The sequence below is a fragment of the Salmo salar genome, chromosome 22, assembly GCF_965601325.2.
Source record: "Salmo salar chromosome 22, fSalSal1, whole genome shotgun sequence".
Lineage (NCBI taxonomy): Eukaryota > Metazoa > Chordata > Actinopteri > Salmoniformes > Salmonidae > Salmo > Salmo salar.
Window position 1 is genome coordinate 15,102,157 of NC_138312.1, and position 26,721 is coordinate 15,128,877.

General features: G+C 40.2%; 1 protein-coding gene across 2 annotated transcripts in view; it reads right to left on the reverse strand.

Annotated features, from left to right (window-relative positions):
• cntn4 (contactin 4) overlaps positions 1–26,721 on the reverse strand; it is a 170,593-nt gene that overhangs the window by 15,527 nt on the left and 128,345 nt on the right. For both annotated transcript variants that reach the window (XM_014166358.3, XM_014166356.3), the window contains exon 12: positions 19,496–19,623. In XM_014166358.3, coding sequence (XP_014021833.1) covers positions 19,496–19,623 — 128 coding nt within the window. The remainder of the gene's footprint in view (positions 1–19,495; positions 19,624–26,721) is intronic.

Sequence of the window (26,721 nt, forward strand, 5' to 3'; positions counted from 1 at the left end):
ATTAAATTCAGGAATTCCGAATTTACCCCAACCTTACTGCATGTAATGCCCTCTACTCAGAATGTAATTTATCTCGTCTCTTTTTGATGTCAGAGTAGACCGCTATCAGCTGATGGGTTTTGTTCAGTAGCGATAAAATCACTAGGGAAGCCAAGCCAGGGAAAAAAGCCATATTACAACCTATGTGTTGTGATAATTGCATTGTTTGCTTTATAACCTTTTTAGTTCATATGCCTTGCCACCGTTATAAATAGGTCTACGACCGAGACAATAAGAAGACACAGTGGCTGAATAAATCCAACCACACCTTTGTGTTTCATCACAAAACCGGAAAGTAACATCTGTCCGGTGGAGTCCACAAAGCATATTGCATGTAACAATCAGTTACATGACCTACAGCATGGTCAATCAAGTTAATGTTTTCGACATTTTTGGACCACTAAACAACTATTGATTTGGAACCCCAAAGAGTTACCGCAAGTCGCAAAGAAAACAGGAGCTGCCTCCACTACTCCAGAAACATTTCAGCTTCAACATTTCAGCTTCAACATTTCAAAATCATCTAATCACCTATGCTTAGTCTATTAAAGTGACAACTCCAAGATTCTAAAAACAATTTAGTCCAATCAAGGTAAGCTAAATATCATGTGGCTGTCCATGATACTGATTTCTGGGTGTTTGTTTTGGTTTTACTATCCTTGTGGGGACCAGAAGTCCTCACAAGGATGGTAAAACAAGGAAAATTAAGAGAAGTGCGGACATTTTGCCGGTCCCCACAAGGAAAAAGTATATTTTAAGCTTAGGGGTTGGGTTTAGGATTAGGGTTAGGAGTTAGGGTTTGGGGTTAAGGTTAGGGTTAGGTTAACGGTTAGGGGTTTGGGAAAATAGGATTTTGAATGGGAATCAATTGTTTGGTCCCCACAAGGATAGTAAAACAAACATATGTGTGTGTGTGTGTGTGTGTGTGTGTGTGTGTGTGTGTGTGTGTGTGTGTGTGTGTGTGTGTGTCTGTGTGTGTGTGTGTGTGTGTGTGTGTGTGCGTAAGTAGAAAAAGTAGAGAAATGCTTGTAGAGAAATGCGAAAACCATCCTCCTCTCTTTCATGTTGCCGAAATGGCTTATGACTCTGTCATACTATACCTTTCATTTTTGTTGTCCTAGGCTAGCTACCTGGCTAAAATGCATGCTCGCTAGCCTAACTTATTTTCATGGGCAACTATTAGCCAGCTAACATTAGCCTACAACATCTAGCTACATATTGAACTTCCATCCTCTCAGGCCAGAGGCACAATGTATGAACTTATGGTTGGATCAGATCGCCATTATAATCATTGGCCAGTACGGATAATTAAGTAAAACCACAATTCCAAATCTCTATCTCCATCCATGGCTAATTTAGGAAAGTGCCATTTTTATCTAGCTAGTTAGACAACAACACAACGAGATGCAACAATTCAAGTTTTTTTTATGTCAATGACGTTTGGCTTTTGATATGATTGGTGTGAAGCCAAATCCAAACTGGCTTCCCTTGACACGTTTTTTTTTTTTGGTGTGCCAGGATCATTCACAATTGAGCTCACTCAGTTTAGCTCAAAGTTTCATTGCTTATTATTCTATGATATTTTTATCAAGGGAGAATGCTCACTGGCTTCCCTGGTATTCAATGATATGTGCGGCAACAATATCATACTCTTTTTGACCAGACAGCATCAGATAGATGGGCTACACATACAGAGACAGAGGGGCGATGTTTCACTCGCTCGGATGTTTTCTCCAGTGAGATACATTCAGCCTCTTGCAAATTGAATGGAAATTATGAAACAGAGTTGAGATACATTATTTTATGTTTTTTTCTTGGACAATTTTTGTGGGGGAAGCCTGGCTTCCCTTGGCATCCATAAAAACAAGCCACTGATTTTGTTAAACATACAATGAGAGGGTGTCCTAAAGGCTCAGCCCTATTCCAGGGAAGATAAAATGGGGAGCTATATAGTGACACAGTCAGACACAATGGGACACACGAGCTCAACTATTCAAGTGTCTGGGTCTGGGTTTCTATTTGCAGAGAGAACACGTTTATTAAATGTCCATCAATGCCAATAGGGTTGAAAGGGAGAAAAAGCTACAACTCCTCTTTCCCCTGACGGATCGCTTGTGAGAACATGGCAATAGGAGCTTTGGGTTTGACTGTCTAATTCTTGACAAAATGCCAATTGTTAGTTTGCTGATCCGATTTTTGTTTGTTTTACTCCTCTCAGTGTGGTATCTTTATAACATAATTGTCACAAATGTACACACCTAATCACATGTGAATGTCAAGACAGAGCGCTGACAAAATTCAGGCGAAATATCCAATGCTAACTGACATAGCAACCTAAATGCTAATGTGACAGTCATTTAAAAAAACCTGGTGGCCAGATATATGGCCATGCATAGTCAGCTCTAAGCTCTGAGGCTGACCAGAGCCAATCATTCACTGTAAAGACGATACTGGGAAAACGTCTCTTATTACTCCACTCCATCATCATTTGTGACAGATTGTATGGATAACCCTGCTTGGTTACACAACCTCAGCAGAGCTCTCCAGCGTCATTTGATTGATATCTATCTTGTATAATGCCTTGTTACCTACTGTGGCCATAAGAGCGAGGAGCGCACCCCTCTCACTAAGCAAAGTCAATCAGAGACAAGATGGTAAGCTTGCAACCACCCCGACAGATAGATCCCACTACACTCCAGGGACTGCTGGGAGGGTGAACAGCAGAAAAACTGGAGAGACATTAAATTGCATAGTAATATCATTAAAGTGGGAAGTCAATGACGGGAAAGAGAGAGAGATAGAAGGAGCTGGGCTGGGCTGACTGTTTAAGGTGTGAATTAATGTGAGCGCCATCCTCTCCCGTCCCTGTGGCTCGCGGCTGACACTCCTCACTCGGCCACAGCCTCTGCTCAGCCTCTACTCAGCCTCTGCTCATCCCACAAACAGCCAGTCATACGTGAATAATGCTCTCACAGGCTATGTAGCTAGTGCTACTGAGGCAGAGATGCCCCATCGACCATTGTGGAGACTTCCCTCCAAGTTTAATGGCCTTGGGAGGGGGAGGGGGGGGGGGGGGGGGGGGGGTAAATGTGTACTCCTCTCTGGTGCACATATTCTTCAGGCCCTCTGCTCAAGGGTGGCTATGTGCAGTTGACTAATGTATTTGGAGTATTCCAGAGTCACATGGTTTTGACAGAGTTTTCACAGATTGTTGCCACTGCTGCAAAAAAAGCTGTACTTTTTAAAATATATATATTTTTGCCCAGATGGGTTTTTAAATTAATAATCGTTGACTCAATGACTGGAAGTCTATGGGAACAGCTAGCATGTCATTGCGCTAACGCTAATAGCAATGCACCCTGTAACTAACTTCTTATAGGGTATCTGCAAGAAATTAATAGTTCAAACCCAATCTTCATTTCCCAGCCTTTTAGATCAAGGAAACACAAAGAAAGCCCTTTACCAATGCAGAGCAAACAAATGATTCTAAAGCCATTCAACATGGATACTTAACATTTTCCTCAAGAGACAAAAAGGATTCTCTCAAGGACAAACCTCAATGGAGCGTTGGTGGTTGGTGAGCAAACGTTGTGCAAATAAAGAGACATATTCTAGTGGGCTGCTCTCAACACTCTATTCATCCTGTCTATAACAGTACATCTGTAGCTACTGTATCTGCGGATAAGATATGTGGCTGTATTTCTCTCCTTTCTTTTTTCACACTTTTTAAAAGTAGTCTCAGAGCATCAAAATTGTATTCCATACACTGTAGCTGGAGGAAACACGGTAAAGTTATGCTGCTTTGAAAGTTAATAAACATGTTATGCCACTAAAGGCCAATTTATACCCTACGGAGATGGAAAATTCGGAGCAACATGTGAGGACAGACGCTGGGAGACGAGAAGCAAGTACAGGGAGTGAACATTTAATAAATAACCGGTATGAAACAAACAAGGACAGCGTCTGAACAGGGGAAACGAAACGACAATAATGCTGACACGGGGATCAAACCGAGGAACAGACAGATATAGTACGGGCAATCAACAAAGTAATGGAGTCCAGGTGAGTCCAAAGAAGCGCTGGTGCGTGTAACGATGGTGACAGGTGTGCGTAATGATTGGCAGCCTGGCGCCCTCGAGCGCCAGGGAGGGGGAGCAGGAGCAGGCGTGGGAAATCGTCATTTTTTGTCACAAAAGGGGCGGCTCCTTATAGTACGCACAAACATTCAATGGATTACTGCGCCCCATGACATTTGGAACGCAAAATATAATTCCTTGCGTAGCCATGGGGCAGTAGGCTATTAAACTGTATTTTACCACCAACTGGCTCGGTTCCTTGTTCTGATCTATATGTACTTTATAGGCCATGCATCAAGTAGCCTATTTTGCATTGATAACCAAATATAATATCAGTAACTGTTCACACAGTAAACCAAACAACATTGTAGCCTTATTAGAATCCCCCAGAAATATAGTAGTGATAACAACGTGATTCTAGGCTATTTTGAAATGGTAAAAACAGCTGCTAGTTGGGAGTGAATACATTCAAGCAGCATATCAAACTGGGATAATATTGGTGGTTACAATGGCAAGTATAAGAATACTTGCCAGGGCATATTTTCTTATTATCAACCCGATTATTTCACAATGAGATGTGCGAAGCTAAAAGGCTAGCTAGCTTGCAGGCTATGCTTAGCCAACAAGCTAGCAAGGGGAAGACTCTTGAAGACAACCAGAGAACTTTATTCTTCTTTTGCTTTCAACAGAAATTAGAAGACAACAAGAAAACCTCTGTCGCCCCCTTGGGAATGTTGTTATTTGGGAGTCTGGATCAGCCAAAAGGTGTGCGTCGCTCCAAAAATCCGACTCCACCCAAGTGCACGTGTGTGTGTGTCGATCTACGCATGTGAAGCATGTAGACAGCTTAAGGAGGCAAGTACTGTATGAGAAAAATGCTCTTGAATGATTTTGCTGAGATTCACACTCGCTTTTTAGGGGGTAGATCAGCTTGAATATTGCAGATAGATTGTGACTTCTATCAACGTAATTGTCTGCATCATTTCCAATCCACCATATATGTCACATCTTCCGCCGAAGTCGGGTCCTCTCCTTGTTCGGGCGGTGCTCGGTGGTCGGCGTCGCCGGTCTTCTAGCCATCATCGATCCACATTTGATTTTCCATGTGTTTTGTCTTGTTTTTCCTCACACCTGGTTTCAATTCCCTCAATCACTTGTTGTGTATTTTAACCCTCTGTTCCACCCATGTCTTTGTGTGGGATTGTTTATTGTAAGTGCTTGTGCACGCGTTCATTGGTGAGCGACGGGTTCTAGTACCTATATCTTGTTATTTTTATGCCATTGGTTTTGCGATTAAACTGCTATGGCTATTACCAAGTTATGCTCTCCTGCGTCTGACTTCCCTGCCACCGGTTACGCACCCCTTACAATATATAAAATAAATTGTTACATGTATGACATTATTATTCGTATCCCAGAACCATTTACCTTACTAGTTAGAGCCTAATGTTAGCTAGCTAACATTGAACCTGGTTGGTTAGCTCCCAGAAGATTCATGCAGTGTAGTAATGACATGATTTGGCACTATGTTCATTGTTGTTCAACTAGCTAACGTTAGCTGGCAGACTCGTTAGCTAATGTTATGTGATGTGTGTGATCTTACACGTTTTTTACCAAGCTAGGTTCATTGTTTACCTAGCTAGCTACATGTCTTAAGCTAAAGTGTACTGTTAGCTAGCTAAAGTTAGCTGGTTGTCTCCCTAGGTGACGTTATTATTCGTATCCCAGAGCAATTTGCTTTGCTAGTTAGAGCCTAATGTTAGCTAGCTAACATTGAACATAGTTGGTTAGCTCCCAGCAGATTCATGCAGGGCAGTAACAACATGATTTGGCACTACGTTCATTGTTGTTTAACTAGCTAATGTTAGCTGGCTGGCTCGTTTGCTAACGTTACGTGATGTGTGTGATCTTACACGTTGTTTATCTAGCTAGGTTCCTTGTTCACCTAGCTAGCTACATGTCTTAGCTAAAGTGTGCAACACCCGTTGAATATGGCCAGTGTCAGTAAACATCGGCAAAAAAGCGTAATGAAATTGTTTGGTTAGGCTGTTTTCCTGTTATCCAGAGGTAAACAAATCATTGGCCAGAGCATCAGGTGTGTGCTCTAAACGCTCCGAGAGCGAAACGAGATGGGTGGGGCTAAAGCTTAAGGGTGTGTGAACGATGCTGAATGGGTGTAGACAAAGAAGAGCTCTTCACTAGATACCAAAACATTCAAAGGCCATTTTCTCAAAAGTGAGTTTACAAATGTGTCAACTTTCAAAGCAGAATTACTTTCCCATTGTTCCTCAAAAATGCAGTGTATGATATACCATTTTGTAGCTCTGAGACTCTACTTTTATCCAATGTAAAAAACACCAATAAAAATGTTGCGTCATAAGATCGAATCCAGGTGATGGGTCACATTTGTGGAATTTATTTCCTTCTTAATGTGTTTGAGCCAATCAGTTGTGTTGTGACAAGGTACAGTAGGGGTGGTATACAGAAGATAGCCCTATTTGGTAAAAGACTGTCCATATTATGGCAGGAACAGCTCAAATAAGCAAAGAGAAACGGCCATTATTACTTTAAGACATGAAGGTCAGTCAATACTGAAAATGTCAAGAACTTTTAAAGTTTCTTCAAGTGCAGTCGCAAAAACCATCAAGCGCTATGATGAAACAGGCTCTCATGAGGACCTCCACAGGAAAGGAAGACCCAGAGTTACTTCTGCTGCAGAAGATACGTTCATTAGAGTTACCAGCCTCCAAATAAATGCTTCACAGAGTTCAGGTAACAGACACATCTCAACATCAACTGTTCAGAGGCGACTGCGTGAATCAGGCCTTCATGGTCGAATTGCTGCAAAGAAACTAAAGGACACCAATAATAAGAAGAGACTTGCCTGGGCCAAGAAATACGAGCAATGGACATTAGACCGGTGGAAATATGTCCTTTGGTCTGATGAGTCCACATTTTAGACTTTTGGTTTCAACCGCCAAGTCTTTGTGAGACGCAGAGTAGGTGAACGGATGATCTCTGTATGTGTGGTTCCCACCATGAAGCATGGAGGAGGAGGTGTGATGGGGTGGGGGTGCATTGCTGGTGACACTGTCTGTGATTTATTTAGAATTCAAGGCACACTTAACCAGCATGGCTACCACAGCATTCTGCAGCGATACGCCTTCCCATCTGGTTTGCGCTTAGTGGGAGTATCATTTGTTTTTCAACAGGAGAATGCCCCAAAACACACCTCCAGGCTGTGTAAAGGCTATTTGACCAAGAAGGAGAGTGATGGAGTGATGCATCAGATAACCTGGCCTCCACAACCCAATGGAGATGGTTTGGGATGAGTTGGACCTCAGAGAGAATCTAAAGAGTGTGCAAAGCTGTCATCAAAGCAAAGGGTGACTACTTTGAAGAATCTCAAATAGAAAATATATTTTTGTTTAATACATCTAGACGTTCCGCTAGCGGAACACCTGCTCCAATATCCAATGATAGGCGTGGCGCGAAATACAAATTCCTCAAAAATCCCAAAACTTCCATTTTTCAAACATATGACTATTTTACAGCATTTTAAAGACAAGACTCTCCTTTATCTAACCACACTGTCCGATTTCAAAAAGGCTTTACAGCGAAAGCAAAACATTAGATTATGTCAGCAGAGTACCCAGCCAGAAATAATCAGACACCCATTTTTCAAGCTAGCATATAATGTCACAAAAAACAAAACCACAGCTAAATGCAGCACTAACCTTTGATGATCTTCATCAGATGACACGCCTAGGACATTATGTTATACAATACATGCATGTTTTGTTCAATCAAGTTCATATTTATATCAAAAACCAGCTTTTTACATTAGCATGTGACGTTCAGAACTAGCATTCCACCGAACACTTCCGGTGAATTTACTAAATTACACACAATAAACGTTCACAAAAAACATAACAATTATTTTAAGAATTATAGATACAGAACTCCTTTATGCAATCGCGGTGTCCGATTTTAAAATAGCTTTCGGTGAAAGCACATTTTGCAATATTCTGAGTAGATAGCCCAGCCATCACGGCTAGCTATTTTGACACCCACCAAGTTTAGCCCTGACCAAACTCCGATTTACTATTAGAAAAGTTTGATTACCTTTGGTGTTCTTCGTCAGAATGCACTCCCAGGACTGCTACTTCAATAACAAATGTTGGTTTGGTTCAAAATAATCCATAGTTATATCCAAATAGCGGCGTTTTGTTCGTGCGTTCAAGACACTATCCGAAGTGTAAATAAGGGTCACGCGCACGACGCATTTCGTGACAAAAAAATTCTAAATATTCCATTACCGTACTTCGAAGCATGTCAACCGCTGTTGAAAATCAATTTTTATGCCATTTTTCTCGTAAAAAAGCGATAATATTCCGACCGGGAAAGCGTGTTTACGTACAAAGAGAGAGAAAATAAAAGCATGGGATCCCCTCGTGCACGAGCCTGAGTCTCATAGTACTGTGACCGGCCACTATCCAAACGCGCTAATGTTTTTCAACCAGGGCCTGCAAAGCCACGATTCAGCTTTTTGCCGCCTTCTGAGAGCCTATGGGAGCCGTAGGAAGTGTCACGTAACAGCAGAGATCCCCTGTTTTGGATAGAGATAATCAAGAAGGCCAAGAAATGGTCAGACAGGGTACTTCCTGTACAGAATCTTCTCAGGTTTTGGCCTGCCAAATGAGTTCTGTTATACTCACAGACACCATTCAAACAGTTTTAGAAACTTTGGAGTGTTTTCTATCCAAAGCTAATAATTATATGCATATTCTAGTTTCTGGGCAGGAGTAATAATCAGATTTAATCGGGTACGTTTTTTTATCCGGCCGTGAAAATACTGCCCCCTAGCCATAACAGGTTAACACTTTTTTGGTTACTACATGATTCCATATGTGTTATTTCATCGTTTTGATGTCTTCACTACTATTCTACAATCTAGAATAACCCTGGAATGAGTAGGTGTGTCCAAACTTTTGACTGGTACTGTATATCCATTGATTCTTGAAGAATATAACTTATGAAATGCCTCATGAGCTTAATGTAACTGTCACACTCCATGAAAACTCAAAATATAAGCTTGCTTTTCTTCAGTACTTGTAAACATTGTAAATGTAAACAAACACTTTTTTGCCTCATATCATGGTTAAAACAATAATTTTGATACCATGGACGGTCAGTCCTTGCATCCATTGCTCTATCTATTAATCTAAGAGAGGTTACTGTACATTTCTCCACGTCCATCCTTCAGCTTTTTACTAAAACAGAGGCTCGGCGGCCATTTTGTTATTGTTACATCTGTGGATTTGCCTATTTGCATATTTGCCTATTTGCATATTATCAAGATATCAAAGTATCACCAACAAAAAGGTAAACAATAGGCCTATTGCAAATGCAGCACATGGCATTCATTTTTCACATGTAAATAGCACTTTTCAGTAGTGCTCAAAGCATGCCATTCCATGAGCCAGCATTTATTTTTCAAATCAATGAGCGCAATCAGTCCTCTATGACAACAAAATCATAAACAACAGCTAATAAATCCTTAGTTTTGGGGTTATGCTCAGGTAAAACAATTTGGCTAATCTATACTTCCATATTTTTAAGTCCTATTCTTGAAGATCAAGGGGTATAACATTTATTGCAATGACTGTAATTCTGATAGACTTTGGTTTTTAATGTAAAGATATAATGTAATCATATTATTATATGTAGTAGAAAGCGATGGGTTAGAAGAAGCCTACATAACCAGCCCATAAAGTAAAATGGAACATCCATACATGGCCAGCTATGTAAACTTTAACATTGATTTATCCTGCAATAGATGTTGTTCAATTGGTAACATACATTTTTGTCTTCTTCTAATGCCTTACGGGGAAAGTAATTTAAAAGTAACAAAATCTAATCAGATTACATTACTCAGTTTGGATAATCCAAAAGTTACATTACTGATTACAATTTTGGTTACAAAGTAACTGTAACAGATTACATGTATTAAGTAACCTACCCAACCCTGTATATGGGCAGTACCAAAGCAAGTGATCTAATGATTCTGTAACTTTGTAGCAAAATCTGCAGACATGGGATGGTTGTTTACATTTTACATTTTAGTCATTTAGCAGACGCTCTTATCCAGAGCGACTTACAATAGTGAATGCATACATTTCATACATTTTTTTTCCTGTGCTGGCCCCCCGTGGGAATCGAACCCACAACCCTGGCGTTGCAAACACCATGCTCTACCAACTGAGCTACAGTTGTATCCCCCATACATATAACATTCTATTTATTGCAGGAATTTTGTATATAATTTAAATTGAAAAACAAAGTTTTGTGTATCAGTTCATTAACCATGTGCCATGAAATCGGAATGTTGAAAATCTCCCAACTATTTTGCAACCTGTATGGTGCAGCTGTACATTTTTTCATCCTTAAATGAAACTGGTATACTTTTTTATTTATCACAATTATCTTCAGACAATTTTGGTCTTTAATTCAGGACCGACAGATAAGTTCCTTACATTCTCCCCTTTTGCCTCCTCCATTTTTTGCATTAATGCTGCAATCAGTTGGTTGTAATTTTGCATAGAGCAGACATTTCAATATATTTTTGTGTGACAACTCCACTAATCCTATTTATTATATAATTTACAAAGATTATACTGTTTTATAAAAAATAAAAAATGAAAATATTGTTATTTTATCAATTAGTATATTTGAGTTTAAACATAATATTTTTTTCTAATATTTGTTCAGTCTTTTCTGTTGGATTAAACTATAATTGCAATCAGCTTTCTATTGCTTGTTTTAAAAATGGTGATATTTTGGAGATTATTTCATTTTCAAATAACCGAAAATGAGAGGTTGTATTCTGAATGAAGGGAAAAAGGCCATTCTTCAACACGGGGTGAGCCATTCTTACTAATCTGCTAGAGAACCAGTTCGGATTTAACTGAAGCCTTTAGTGAGAGGTCCAATGCTTTAATATTTGATCATTTCTGCCCCGAGAATTCCTATTCATTATATAAATAGGTCCGTTTAATTTTGTCTGGTTGCCGTTCCAAATAAAGTGGAATATTGAGAACTATTCTTTCTTTACGCCTATTCAACATTGTTCACACCCTCTTAAGCCTTATCCCAACCTCACCCAAACATATAAATGCATGTGAGTCGGCGTGGCATTGTACTCCAGAAAGTAGTCTGTCTACTTAAACTTTTTCCGAGCATGCTTTGTCAGTAGCGCCAGCTAAATTCAGGGCAGCAATGTTTTTGAGAGCTCTAGCAACACTTTTGCAGTTGTCTATAGCTATACAGTGCCATCGGAAAGTATTCAGACCCCTTGACTTTTTCCACATTCTATTACGTTACAGCCTTATTATAAAATTGATTTAAAAAAAAATAATTCCTCATCAATCTACACACAAAAAACAATAATGACCAAGCGAAAAAACAGAAATACCTTACTTACATAAGTATTCAGACCCTTTGCTATGTGACTTGAACTTGAGCTCAGGTGCATCCTGTTTCCATTGATCATCCTTATGATGTTTCTACAACTTGATTGAAGCCCACCTGTGGTAAATTCAATTGTTTGGACATGATGTGGAGAGGCACACGTCAGTCTATATTAGATCCCACAGTTGAAAGTGCATGTCAGAGCACAAACCAAGCCATAAGGTCGAAGGAATTGTCCGTAGAGCTCTGAGACAGGATTGTGTCGAGGCACAGATCTGGGGAAGGGTACCAAAAAATGTCTGCAGCATTGAAGGTTCCCAAGAACACAGTGGCCTCCATCATTCTTAAATGGAAGAAGTGTGGCACCACCAAGACTCTTCCTAGAGCTGGCCGCCCAGCCAAACTAAGCAATCGGGGGAGAAAGGCCTTGGTCAGCCTCGGCCAATAACTCGATCGTCACTCTGACAGAGCTCTAGAGTTCCTCTGTGGAGATGGGAGAACCTTCCAGAAAGACAACCAGTTCTGCAGCACTCCACCAATCAGGCCTTTATGGTAGAGTGGCAGACGGAAGCCACTTCTCAGTAAAAGGTACATGACAGCCCGCTTGGAGTTTGCCAAAAAGCCCCTAAAGACTCTCAGATCATGAGAAACAAGATTCTCTGGTCTGGTAAAACCAAGATTGAACTCTTTGGCCTTAATGCCAAGCGTCACATCTGGAGGAAACCTGACACCATTCCTATGGTGAAGCATGGTGGAAGCAGCATCATGCTGTGGGGATGTTTTTCTGCGGCAGGGACTGGGAGACTAATCAGGTTTGAGGCAAAGATAAACAGAGCAAATTACAGAGAGATACTTGATGAAAACCTGCTCCAGAGCACTCGGGACCTCAGACTGGGGCAAAAGTTCACCTTCCAACAGGGCAACAACCCTAAGCACACAGCCAAGACAACGCAGGAGTGGCTTCGGGACAAGTCTCTGAATGTCCTTGAGTGGCCCAGCCAGACCCCAGAATTTAACCCGATCGAACATCTTTGTGGAGATTTGAAAATAGCTCTCCCCATCCAACCTAACATAGCTTGAGAGGATTTGCAGAGAAGAATGGGAGAAACTCCCCAAATACAGGTGTGCCAAGCTTGTAGCGTCATACCCAAGAAGACTCGAGGCTGTAATCGCTGCCAAAGGTGCTTAAACAATGTATTGAGTAAAGGGTCTGAATACTTATGTAAATGTGATATTTCAGGGTTTAAAAAAAGTGCAACAATTTCTAAAAACCTGTTTTTGCTTTGTCATTATGTGTAGATTGATGGGGGATTAAAAAAAAAAAAACATTTAGAATAAGGCTTTAACCTAACAAAATGTGGAAAAAGTCAAGGGTCTGAATACTTTCCGAAGGCACTGTATCTGTCCGAAAATTGGCAGTAGCAAAGACTCTCTGTATAGACAGAAGCCTGTGACATGACAGACCAATCAGGACTCATCATTTGACATGTCCAACCACTCCATTATCTCTGCCAGTCATGACTAACTAGGAAGGACCCTGTCTTCTACCTATAATGGCTCAGTGCTTTCTCCTTGGCTAAAATGGGCGATAATTTAACATAGCTGGCCCCGCCACAGACGGCTATATCATTCTGCTAATACAGGACTAGAAAAGCCCAGTGCACTATTTCTGTGAAAAAATTATGTACATTTTTTGGGGGAGGGGATATTCTGTAGCACCCTCAGCACCCCTAATTCCCGTGGCTATGATTCAACCCGTTCAGGAGTAAAAATGTGCTTAAGAAGTCACATAATAGGTTGCATGGACTCACTCCATGTGCAATAATAGTGTTTAACATGATTTTTGAATGACTACCTCATCTCTGTAGCCCACACATAAAATGATCTGTAAGGTCCCTCAGTTGAGCAGTGAATTTCAAACACAGATTCAACTACAAAGACCAGGGAGGTTTTCCAATGCCTCGCAAAGAAGGGCACCTATTGGTAGACGGCAAAAAAAATATATTGAATATCCCTTTGAGCATTGTGAAGTTATTAATTACACTTTGGATGATGTATCAATACACCCAGTCACTACAAAGATACAGGCGTCCTTCCTAACTCAATTGCCGGAGAGAAAGGAAACCTCTCAGGGATTTCACCGTGAGGCCAATGGTGACTTCAAAACAGTTAGATAATGACTGTGATAGGAGAAACTGAGGATGGACCAAAAACAACCTAATTGACAGTACAGAACAAAAATATTCCAAAACATGCATCCTGTTTGCAACAAGGCACTAAAGTAATACTGCAAAACGTTTTTGTCCTGAATACAAAGCGTTATGTTTGGGGCAAATCCAATTTAACACATTACTGAGTACCACTCTCCATATTTTCAAGCATAGTAGTGGCTGCATCATGTTATGGGTATGCTTTTAATCGTTAAGAACTAGGGAGTATTTCAGGATAAAAAATTAATAGAATGGAACTAAGCACATGCAAAATCCCAGAGAAAAACCTGGTTCAGTCTGCTTACCACCAGACAATGGGAGATTAATTCACCTTTCAGCTGGACAATAACATAAAACACAAGGCCAAATATGCACTGGAGTTCCTTACCAAGAGGACAGTGAATGTTCCTGAGTGGCCGAGTTACAGTTTTGACTTAAATCTACTTGAAAATCTATGGCAAGACCTGAAAATGGTTGTCTAGCAATGATCAACAACCAATATGACAGAGCTTGAAGAATTTTGAAAAGAATAATGGGGAAATGTTGCACAATCCAGGTGTGGAAAGCTTTCAGAGACTTACCCAGGAATACTCACAGCTGTAATCGATGCCAAAGGTACTTCTACAAAGTATTGACTCAGGGGTGTGAATACTTATGTAAATTAGATTTTTCTGTATTTCATTTTCAATAAATTAGCAAACATTTCTAAAAACATGTTTTCACTTTGTCATTATGGGATATTGTGTGTCGATGGGTGAGAAAAAAAATCTATTTAATCCATTTTGAATTCAGGCTGAATTCTGGATGAATTCAGGCTGCAACAAAATGTGGAATAAGTCAAGGGGTATGAATACTTTCTGAAGGCACTGTATGCTTTTTGTAACATTTGCCATTCATTTTCCTTTGGCTTCAACAAATCAGCAATCATCGCTGTGTATGAGTCTACTGACTCATTGCAGATTGTGCATTACTCTGCCCACAACTCCTGAAAGCAGAGTGTGAATTATAGCGTGACATTCGTGGGGTTCTATATTTTTTTTCACAGGGTCCCCTATGTGATTTTTTTTATGTGTAATAGTGTAATTTAACGGTAAAAATGTATTCACTTTTAATGTGGCATGAACACAACCAGTCATGATGTTTTCATCTGATTGTCAAACAAATCACTTAAAAAAGGCTGCGTATATTTGTCCACTCCAAAATAATTCCAGCATCCAAACAATGCACTGTGCACACGCCATTTGATGAATGGAAAGAGACATCTGTTACAAAACACCAAAAAGTCACATTTGGCAATTGTCCTTAGGCCTACACTCTTGTAGCCTGAATTAATTGAGTGTCCCGGGAGGTCATCACTCGTAACCACAGCCACAATTATTAATCATAATTATGGCTAAAACCAGGCTATATCTACAATGTAACTTCTTAAAATCAGATTTTATACCTAAACCTTAACCCTAACATTAACCACACTGCTAACCTTATGCCTAACCCTAACCTTAAATTAAGACTAAAAAGCAAATTTTTGTTTTCATACATTTTTATGACATAGCCAATTTTGACTTTGTGGCTCTGGTAACTAGTGACATGGGACAACATAAAAAACGTGTTAGAAGGGGTGTTAGTTTAATTTGGAATAAGCTTTTCTTTTCATATTTACAACTGTACAGTAGCAGTACACAATTGCATTTTAAACAAATTGGAGAATGGTTAAATTAGCATTATTTAGAGACCCCCCAAAGATTGACTTTTGTTGCATTTAGTGGGACTCATCTTTCATTCAGGGGGGTGGTAGCCCCCCGCTGGCCGACCTGTAATTCGCATCTGCCTGAAAGAGCACAGAATAAATCGTTCAGACAATGTATCTTTCGTCCTGCACCTATGAAAAAAATAACACCACAGGAATTGACAAAGGCAATGACCACTGCCACCTCTCTGAATTTAGTTTTAGACTTTTGTGATAACCTGCTGATCCAAGAAATCCTTTTTAAAGCATGTATGTCACAACAAAGGACCCTCAAATGTACTTGGAAAAGTGACACACACGATGACAACTCGCAACAGAAAATCACATTATTGAAAAAGAAAATGAATTGCCATCTCAGACATCAACAAAGGAGTGAACTCAACATTGAGTTAAAGATTTTTGAGGCCATTGACCAGCTGTAATTACTAATTGCAATATTCAGTTTCCACCGCAATCAACATTCCGAGAGTCCATTTCCTAATCAAGACTGATTACACTGGTTAATATCCCCTCAGTGTTGAACTAATGGGGACTTTAACAGGGTTCATCTGTTGTGACTGCTCCTCTGCTGTTGTCTAGGTGGTTTATTCACATCCACAGTAAATAAATGCGTTGTGACAGGTATTTTTCAGTATTCATATAGCCACAGTCAATTTGAATAAACTACTGTCATCTCCCATAAGGGCTGCTCTCATTGCGGAAATTCCTCCAACTAAACAGGTTTCCAATTCTCAAAGAAATAGTGCATGTAAATTTCCTTGTCCCATTTTCCCTACAGTATTGATTGTGACAGAGAGGCACAAGATCATATTTGAGAACATTTGTACATCAGCCCAAGAATGCAGCCATCACATAATGATGGAAAGTAAACCGTTAAGGGAGAATGTCAAATAAAGCTCATATATTGCCTTTCACGTGAATAATGAGAGAATAACAGCCGGGCATATTTACACAGCATATAGACACACAAGCATATTTATTTAGAGCCAGATTGGGAAATCATAGATGGGCCATCAACCTGAACCCAGAGTGACGTTTACAAGCTTTCAGAACAGTGGGGGGGGGGGGGGGGGGGTGTAATGCTGTAAATTTAACAGCAATTAACTGTACATAGCCATATATCTAGGTGAAAATACTGATATATGTCTCAATTTCTTCACTCAATTAAAAGCGGGGTCATTGCAGTTTTCTGTGCTAGCAGATGACTCTGGAAATGAAATGAGCAGGACATGCAGTGGATGAGGGTTTGTTGTAAGGCATCAGCAGAAAGCTGTCTGTGGCAAGGTGCACTCGAAGCTCTCGCTCCACATCCTTGACTGCTGACTTTCTAACATTTATTATATATGAAATCTATGTTTTATTATTAATCGGGATAAGGAAACATGGCCTGACAGTGATTTACAGAAGACACAGCTGGTGTGGAAGAAATGACTTTATGCTGGATCTGAGCATTCATTACCTTATGTACCCCGATGTTACTGAACAGGCTGTAACATGCACAATCTGCAGGTACTATCAGGACACCTCATGCAGTTACAATCAATCATTAAAAAATTGCAGATTTGAGATTCGTTAGAGGCCCCAATAGGCGATCCACCAGTGTTTCTATGGCAACCACTTTGCAACGCTAAAACGCAAGGGAATTCCAAAAGGTATTTCAACAGAGGACCTTACTGTTTACTCTGCATTTCAAAGGGCTTTGGATATCTCTAAGTTGTAGAGAGAAGAAAATTAAATGGATTGAACCCTTGAACAAACATGACAGAGTACTCCACAGCAGCGGCTTTGTCTTCAATGCTTTGTGAAATCCAGCATTAAACTTTAAAGGGAGAAAAAACATATAGCATTTCTCATCGCACTGCTTTAAAAGCTTCTCTGTATTGCTTTATCAATTGAGACATGATCAAATCGCATCCCTTAGTGTCTTCAATAGTGCAATTCACCATCAGCAATATCCCGGGCTGAGGTCAAGGGGTGGGAAAGTGTTATAAGGTTCGTTTTCACTGAATACTGACTCAAGGGTTGTCACGTTCGATTTTCACTCAGACCGTCTGATTTCTGCCATTGCGTCACGGTCAAATGTTTAAGTAACCCCCAATGTTCAATCTCAAATAAGAAGAAAATAAGAAGAAACATTATGCATTTGAAAAGAGAAGGGGTCCTGGCAAATTGCCCAGTTTTTGCCAGTTTAAAAGGTGCCAACTCTACTTTCCAATTCCATCTTAAAATATAGCCGCAAGCAGCCATCCAACAGCGCCACCATGTGGCCAAACTGAACCATACCCTACAGGTTAGCTAGACTCACATCCCTGAGCATGTGTGCCACATTTCATCACTCTGACTCAAACAGATCAAGAGATATAAATATGTGCCCATTTTGTGGTTGCATTTGTTGAGTCTTGACAGTGTTTTGAACATGTGTATCGAGTGCGTTAGAATACTAATATCCATGCCAGATATTTATGTATTTATGTGCCAGACCACGCCCATGTGAGAGTTTATTGGTCAGTATTGGGCATGTTGTTTGAGCTACTAGCCTGGAAAATAATGAGCTGCGAGACTTTGGTCCATAGATGCAACATATACAGTTTTGTGTAGATTGGTCATTCGGTGCCAGAGGAGTAGTGTTTTAAGTATTTTTAGAACAATTCTAAATGGCGGAATATCCATCATGGTAGACCTTATGGGTCCTCCAGACAAATGTGTTCCTTGAAAGGAGATTGACCTCTGTACCAAATTTCAGGATTCTAGGTCTGAAGGGGAAAGGGGCATGACTTTTCAAAGTTTTCATCTTCAATTGCTTGTTGTAGTGCCCCCATGTGGCCAATTGACATGCCATTACTTGAGAGGCTGTGGCCCTTGGCCCTTTATCTTTTTTTGTTAAGTCTCAACCTTGTAAGTTTTATCATTTCACAGGAATTTGCATGTGAAATTTCCCTTATGGAATAATAATAACACCAACAAATACAAAAGGGTTTCACCCAGCTTCGCTGCTTGAACCCCTAATAAATACAATGACACAGAAAAACTGATCTATAGTATAATAATGAGACAATCATTAACACTCATCTCATTCCAATAATCAATTGTAATATTCATGTGCAATAAGATCAATATCAGACACTTTGGGACGTGAATCAAAGACCTAACTGACAACTTTTTATCCCTGGGGACAGACATGTGGGATGAGGGATCAATAGCTCTTAAATTGTAGACAGGCAAAGCACAGCACCAACAAAGAAAGTAATTATAGGGAAAAAAATCATATCACAACACAACTGGACCAGACCTGACCTCTGAAAACATAGGTCACGTTAGGGTTAAAGTTAACGCAAAAAAAGGTGGGCCAAAAAAATCACCAATACTCCAAGCGATGAAAAACCTGGTGAGAATATCATCCCCCCTCACAGCAGCAGGACAGAAAAAACAGCAGCATGCACAAAACAAAGCCACCCAATACACAGCACCTTACACCCGCCTCCCATTCATATTTAATGAAGTATAATAAGTCACAGCAACATAGCAGAAACACGACCCTCAGTCCCACGGGTTGACTCCTATAGATTATCTAACAAACACTACTCCCCTTCTCATCTCTTCTACGCTTATACTGTACCAATAATCTGGTTGGTCTGGAGGTCTAGAGACAGTGCTGAACATTCACTACAGCACATAGTGAGGGCAACAGTGCAGTGAGGGCAACAGTGCAGTGAGGGCAACAGTGCAACCTCCAACTCTGTTTCTTAATGAGTGCTAAGTGCAAGAACCCATTGATGCCGTCACTTATGTGTAGAGGAGAAAGGCTTAGGGACTGTTGTAATCTCAAAACCCAGAACCAAATCTCCTGTGAACACTGTCACAAGATAAATTCACTAGCTGTATCCTATGAAAAATCACAACCCTATTTAAAGACTTAATCCCATACAGTATAAGACAATGACAAATAGGCTTACCTTTGACCATGAGAGTACCGGAGCTGCTTGCCACTCCAAACTGGTTTCGTGCCACACAAGTGTAAAGACCTGCATCTGGTTTGGTTGCATTCTGTATCCGGAGGTTTCCGTTGTCCAGGATGGAAACTCTGCAGGCAGAAAAAGCAGAAAGATTGTATTACAGACACTAACATTGCATGAACACATTTCTTTCCCACTTTTATTGCAGTCTGTGAATTTCAATTGTCAATTTAAAGGTTAACTTTTTGCATTGTTCATCATCGTTAAGCATGGGCGTTCCCCAGAGAGAAAGGCAATCAGTCTAGCAGTTGCAATGTCTTCAGAAAATGGAAAACATAAATGTCTATATCATGCATTGATTGGAATTAACATAATTTAATTACATAACTTAATTGAAATTAAATGTAATATTTGATTATATACTGTATTTGATCATATAAACTTCCTCTCTACTTTTGTCCTTGTATGTCTACGTGCCACTCAAAGAAATTGAATATGACACTTAAAATCGAACTATTGTGACTGGGAAAGTTTAGAAACATTTCTAATTGCGCTGTGTTCTTTTATAAGTGATAAAATGTGACAAAGTGCTCAAATGGCTAATTCATGACTTCATATGACCACAAGACATCCGGGACCAAGACAACAGTCACTTCATCTCTGCATGGCCTTTACACAATGGCCACTGGTACTACAAAAGGTCAATGATCCTTAACCAAACTCGACATTTTCCTAAATAACAAGCAACAAATTGAAATAGTTGACCTTAAAAGCAGGGCAGTGTGGGAAAATGGGAAGACCAATTCATTAAACCGTGGTGGATTCTAATTATCTGAAACTCCGTGCAAACTGTAAATATGAAAAAAAGCCCCCGGCCCTATTGTAAAGCAGACAAGAAAAATAGAGCTCCGTCTTTGCACTGCACTTTCCCCTGTGATCTGCTGTGTAATGTAAGGGACAGTGTAAAGCAAACTGTCATCTACAGCTCTGTGTAATAGCAGGTAATTTATTGCAACTCTGAAAACTTCTCAGTTAGTGAAGCCACTTATCTAAGATGTTCTGATTAGATGAGGTGAAATATGCTTTTAATTTGTGCTGATAAAAACAGAGATTGTAAACACTACACTCAAATGAAGGTTGCACCAATTTAACGTAAAAAGATTAGGGCAAGAAACATGAAAAAACCTGTTTTGAAATTACATATACTTATCTTAATGACTGAATGTGTTTGTGATTTACTCTGGCGACCTTACCTGACAAAACACTTTAAATGACCAATTTCCTGTCAATTTACTATAATCAAGTGAGAGAATCACCACCTGGTCTTTATCGGACTATTGGATAGGAGGAGAAGGAAACAGACATGACGAGAGTTAAACAAGTACTGCAGCAGTCACAGTACTACCATACTACACATGGTATTAGATGCACCTCATTGTTCAGTTGAAAGAACTGAACAATGAAGTTGCAAAAAAATGTAACTTATTTGCTGGTGTTGGAAGATGCACTGATCTTTGGATAGTTGTGTCAAGAAAAATAAATATTATAGAAACGCACATTGACATTGGTATAGTTCTGGTAAACAAGGAACATTTTTGTAAATCCAGCCAGGGCTCTATTTTCAGCTGATGTTACGGTGGTGCCCAGACATTCCTGTTTTTTAACCATTATTTTTGTCCATGAAGCTTCTGTGAAAAGTTAGGACTCATTAGGCCTATGTGCGATGCCCATTGAATGAGGCGGCAGGTAGCCTAGTGGTTAGAGCATTGAGACAGTATCCGAAAGGTTGGTGGATCGAATCTCTGAGCTGACAAGGTAAGAATCTGTTGTTCTTCCCCTGAACAAGGCAGTTAACCCGCTGTTCCTAGGCTGTCATTGTAAATAAGAATTTGTTCTTAACTGACTTACCTAGTTAAATGAAAGGTGTCAGTGACTGTAGGAAGTCTGTAAAGGAACATCAAGTTAATACAATAGACAGCTTGTAGTTTTTCCTTAATCATTTTGTAAAAAAATTGTTGGACCTAACTGTCAAATCACGGGAATTCCGATCGCTGTCCTTGGTGCTGAATTTGCTTGTAGCCTTCCTGTTTGTTTGTTAACCTTGTTAACCGGCGATGGTAAACTAATCCTATGATAACGTTTGGGCAATGCCCAATTGTCCATGACTCGAACATGCAGTGCATTTTCGAAATGCGCATGCAATGTATGTAGACGAATATTTCTATGTTGAAGCCAATAAAAAAAATATATATTGGCATGTTTGTTATAACTAGGCCTATTGTAGGGAGGGTTAGTGTATATTATTTAATACACTTTATCCAATGGATAAGACAAACATTCATGCCTCCTGCTGAAGAGCCCTTCGGCCTACGTGTGCGCACTTTAAACATTATGCTCATGGAACGAGAGATGCGATTTATGATGTCATGCTTCTGACCGTATCCTATTTAGAAATAGTGTTGTTGGTTTAAAAAAAAACAGATTGATTGTTTTTCATTTAATTTGATTGAAAAAAAAATTTATTACAAAGATTCACCGTCCATGGGTTGATGGTGAGAATTTACATGGCTCGAATGCAATTCAATTTCGTCTGATAGTTATAGAGAAGTCCGAATATGATCTGTAAGATGTTTCCATGATGTTTATAAAACATTACATTTGCGAGCAGTATAACGGTGAGTGGACATTCCCCCTTTGTCTTTATATTGGTTCTTTTTCCAGCTCCTGTGAAAAGTTTGCATGTGCGTAAAACTCTCCATGGTCTAAATTGCCTTGTCTGTATTATATGTCCACGAGGAGCAATTATTGTGCCTGTAACTATATTTAGCCATAGCCTATTTAAAGAAAGTTGTTGTTTCGTTTTTATTAGAATTTGATTAGAATTATACACTGTCTTTTTAGGCCTTATCAATAGCCTAGTGAATTTAATCTTGCTTATTGACTACGTTTGACATGTCTATGTCCAGACTGCAATTTACAGTATGTCTAGCCCCTATATCAGTGCGAATGCTGTAGCTTACGTTTAACAGCTTATTTCCATATTGAAGCAATGCAATTAGAACAATGTGGACTGCAAACATGTTCATTTAGCAAATATGGGGCAGGCTATCGAACGAAATAGGCTATAATGGACTAACATTCAAATTGGAGTTGATGACAATGCAATACATAAAAGACCATAAATACACAACTTGAAGTAACCACATATTTAGCCATGGAGCACGTTCTGATTGGCCAGTGAGAGGCCAAGCCTTGACACTCCCACAACTTGTTAATTCATCAAAACCCAGCCCTTTCACACCACCGCCAGCTACTACGCCCTTAATTCTGGTTGTGAAAAATAGCAAAAATATTTCTGACACACCCCTGAAACTATAACGCTATCGCCAGCGCTAAGATTTACCATTGCATTAGGTTTGTTAAAATATAACCCCCAGACTGTGAACAAATAGGGCAACAACACATTCTTTTAACTAGATCAAGCTCTGACCTGATTTAAGACTACCTCTCCCACACATGCCTCATATAACTCAATACCTGCATTTGTGTGCTTGACTCTGTATATTTCCACAATTCCCTTATCCCCTGGGACAAAATGACAATCCTGTGACTAGTGCATCCTTTGAGAAAAGCTCCACAGAAAGAATACAAATGGGGAGAGTGAACAAACATAATGCATCCTACTATGCCTTTCTTACTGTAATTACAGAACTGGGAAAGGCTTTATTAGTAGACTTAGACGTTGGCTTTGAAGCTGGTGTTAGAGAAGCTGAGGTAAACTACAAGTCAACTAAATGAAGTAAATGTCTTCCAGTTCTACTCCTCCTCTGCCTACTTAAGAAACCTTTAGACAACATGTCTGTCTGATCTTCCCACTGTCTCAGAAGAGCTTCCTTTCCTGCTGCTGTGGAGGACGTATCAATAATTCACAGGTGAGATGAACACAAGTGCCACTCTTTTCATCTCAGCCTCACACAAAGTTAACGGCTGCCTCTATAAACCCCTCCAAAGAGGAGACGTTTATTTCTAACAAGAGGCGAAAAGCCCAAACACACTACTCATGTAATCATAAAAAAATACAAACAAAAATACGTATTGGAGAAGATCAAGTAACAGGCAAAGAGACTGGACAGTGTTAATCTTTTATGTCCTCCAAGATGAAAGGGATTAAAAAATAACAGTCTCAGAGAATCCATTGCTCGTACTGTGAAGTGCAAATTGGAAACTGTAATTATGGTCCAAAGTAAAAACCTTTCCTCTCAATAGATTTTCTCACATTCTTTTTGAGACATCACCACTATATATACGACTTTATTACGGTACATGAGACCCAAGCATTCAGTTTACAGTACATGCAAAACAAGCTGTCAGTTTTGGTTGTCTTTACTACCTCATAATTGAAGGACACTACATTGGCCTTTGATTTACACAAACAACACAGTGATGTGGACAATTTTATTGTATGTAGAGTTAATTAAAAGGCACAGATGTATTGTGAAAGGAAGTGCTAGAATTGTGAGAGTGTGTTGGATGAGTTCATGACAAAACCAGGGACCAGAAATGATTTGAAATGATGGTGGCAGCACTACACTGAAATGTCGAGAGTACTGCATTTCATGTTGGATTTGATGCATGCAAACAGCTATAATTGCTGATGCTATCTATACTGAACATAAATATATACGTAACATGTATGTGTTGGTCCCATGTTTCATGAACTGAAATAAAAGATCCTAGAAATGTTCCATTCACACAAAAAGCACATTTCTATCAAATTTTGTGCACAAATTTGTCCCTGTTAGTGAGCATTCCTCGTTTGTCAAGATAATCAAACCACCTGACAGGGGCGGTATATCAAGAAACTGATTAAACAGCATGATCATTACACAGGTGCATCTTGTGCTGTGAACAATAAAAGGCCACTAAAATGTGTAGTTTTGCCACAGATGTCTCAATCTTTGAAGGAGCGTGCAATTGGCACAATTGGCAATGTCCATCAGAGCTGTTGTCAGAGAATTGAATGTTCATTTCTCTACCATAAGCCGCCTCCAACATTGTTTTAGAAAATTTGGCAGTAGGTCCAACCGGCCTCACAACCGCAGTCCACGTGTAGCCATGCCAGCCCAGGGACTCCACATCCGGCTTCTGCACCTGCGGGATCGTCTGAGGCCAGCCACCCGGACAGCTGATCAACCTGTGGGTTTGCACAACCGAATAATTTCTGCACAAACTGTCAGAAACCGTCTCAGGGAAGTTCATCTGCGTGCTCGTCGTCCTCACCAGGGTCTTGACCTGACTGCAGTTTGGCGTCATAACTTACTTCACTAGGCAAATGCTCACTTTCGATGGCCACTGGTACGCTGGAGAAGTTTGCTCTTCATGGATGAATCCCGGTTTCAACTGTACCGGGCAGATGGCGTCATGTGGGCGAGCGGTTTGGTGATGTTCTGAACAGAATGCTCCATGGTTGCGGTGGGGTTATGGTATGGTCTGGCATAAGCTCCGGACAAAAAAAACAATTGCAATTTATCTATGGCAATTTAAATGCACAGGGATACCGTGATGAGATCCTGATGCCCATTGTTGTGCCATTCATCCGCCACCATCACCTCAAGTTTCAGCATGATAATGCACAGCTCCATGTCGCAAAGATCTGTACACAATTCCTGGAAGCTGAAAATATCCCAGCTCTTCCATGGCCTGCATACTCACCAGACATGTACAGTGAGGGAAAAAAGTATTTGATCCCCTGCTGATTTTGTACGTTTGCCCACTGACAAAGAAATGATCAGTCTATCATTTTAATGGTTGGTTTATTTGAACAGTGAGAGACAGAATAACAACAAAACAACAAAAAAATCCAGAAAAACACATGTCAAAAATGTTATAAAATTATTTACATGAGGGAATGAGGGAAATCAGTATTTGACCCCTCTGCAAAACATGACTTAGTTCTTGGTGGCAAAACCTTTGTTGGCAATCACAGAGGTCAGATGTTGCTTGTAGTTGGCCACCAGGTTTGCACACATCTCAGGAGGGATTTTGTCCCAACTCCTCTTTGCAGATCTTCTCTAAGTCATTAAGGTTTCGAGGCTGACGTTTGGCAACTCGAACCTTCAGCTTAACCTTCAGATGGTGTTCTTGGGGTCATAGGCAGCATTCCTCCTCCTCCAAATACGGTGACTTGAGTTGATGCCAAAGAGCTCCATTTTTGTCCCAACTGACCACAACACTTTCACCCAGTTGTCCTCTGAATCATTCAGATGTTCATTGGCAAACTTCAGACATGCATGTATATGTGCTTTCTTGAGCAGGGGGACCTTGCGGGCGCTGCAGGATTTCAATCCTTCACGGCGTAGAGTGTTACCAATTGTTTTCTTGGTGACTATGGTCCCAGCTGCCTTGAGATCATTGACAAGATCCTCCTGTGTACTTCTGGGCTGATTTCTCACCATTCTCATGATCATTGCAACTCCACGAGGTGAGATCTTGCATGGAGCCCCAGGCCGAGGGAGATTGACAGTTCTTTTGTGATTCTTCCATTTGCGAATAATCGCACCAACTGTTGTCACCTTCTCACCAAGCTGCTTGGCGATGGTCTTGTAGCCCATTCCAGCCTTGTGTAGGTCTACAATTTTGTCCCTGACATCCTTGGAGAGCTCTTTGGTCTTGGCCTTGGTGGAGAGTTTGGAATCTGATTGATTGATTGCTTCTGTGGACAGGTGTCTTTTATACAGGTAACAAGCTGAGATTAGGAGCACTCCCTTTAAGAGCGTGCTCCTAATCTCAGCTCGTTATCTGTATAAAAGACACCTGGGAGCCAGAAATCTTTCTGATTGAGAGGGGGTCAAATACTTATTTCCCTCATTAAAATGCAAATCAATTTATAACATTTTTGACATGCGTTTTTCTGGATTTTTTTGTTGTTATTCTGTCTCTCACTGTTCAAATAAACCTACCATTAAAATTATAGACTGATCATTTCTTTGTCAGTGGGCAAACGTACAAAATCAGCAGGGGATCAAATACTTTTTTCCCTCACTGTAATCCATTGAGTATGTTTGGGATGCTCTGGATCGACGTGTACGACAGCGTGTTCCAGTTCCCCCCAATATCTATCAACTTCGCACAGCCATTGAAGAGGAGTGGGACAACATACCACAGGCCATAATCAATGGCCTGATCAACTCTATGTGAAGGAGATGTGTCGCGCTGCATGAGGCAAA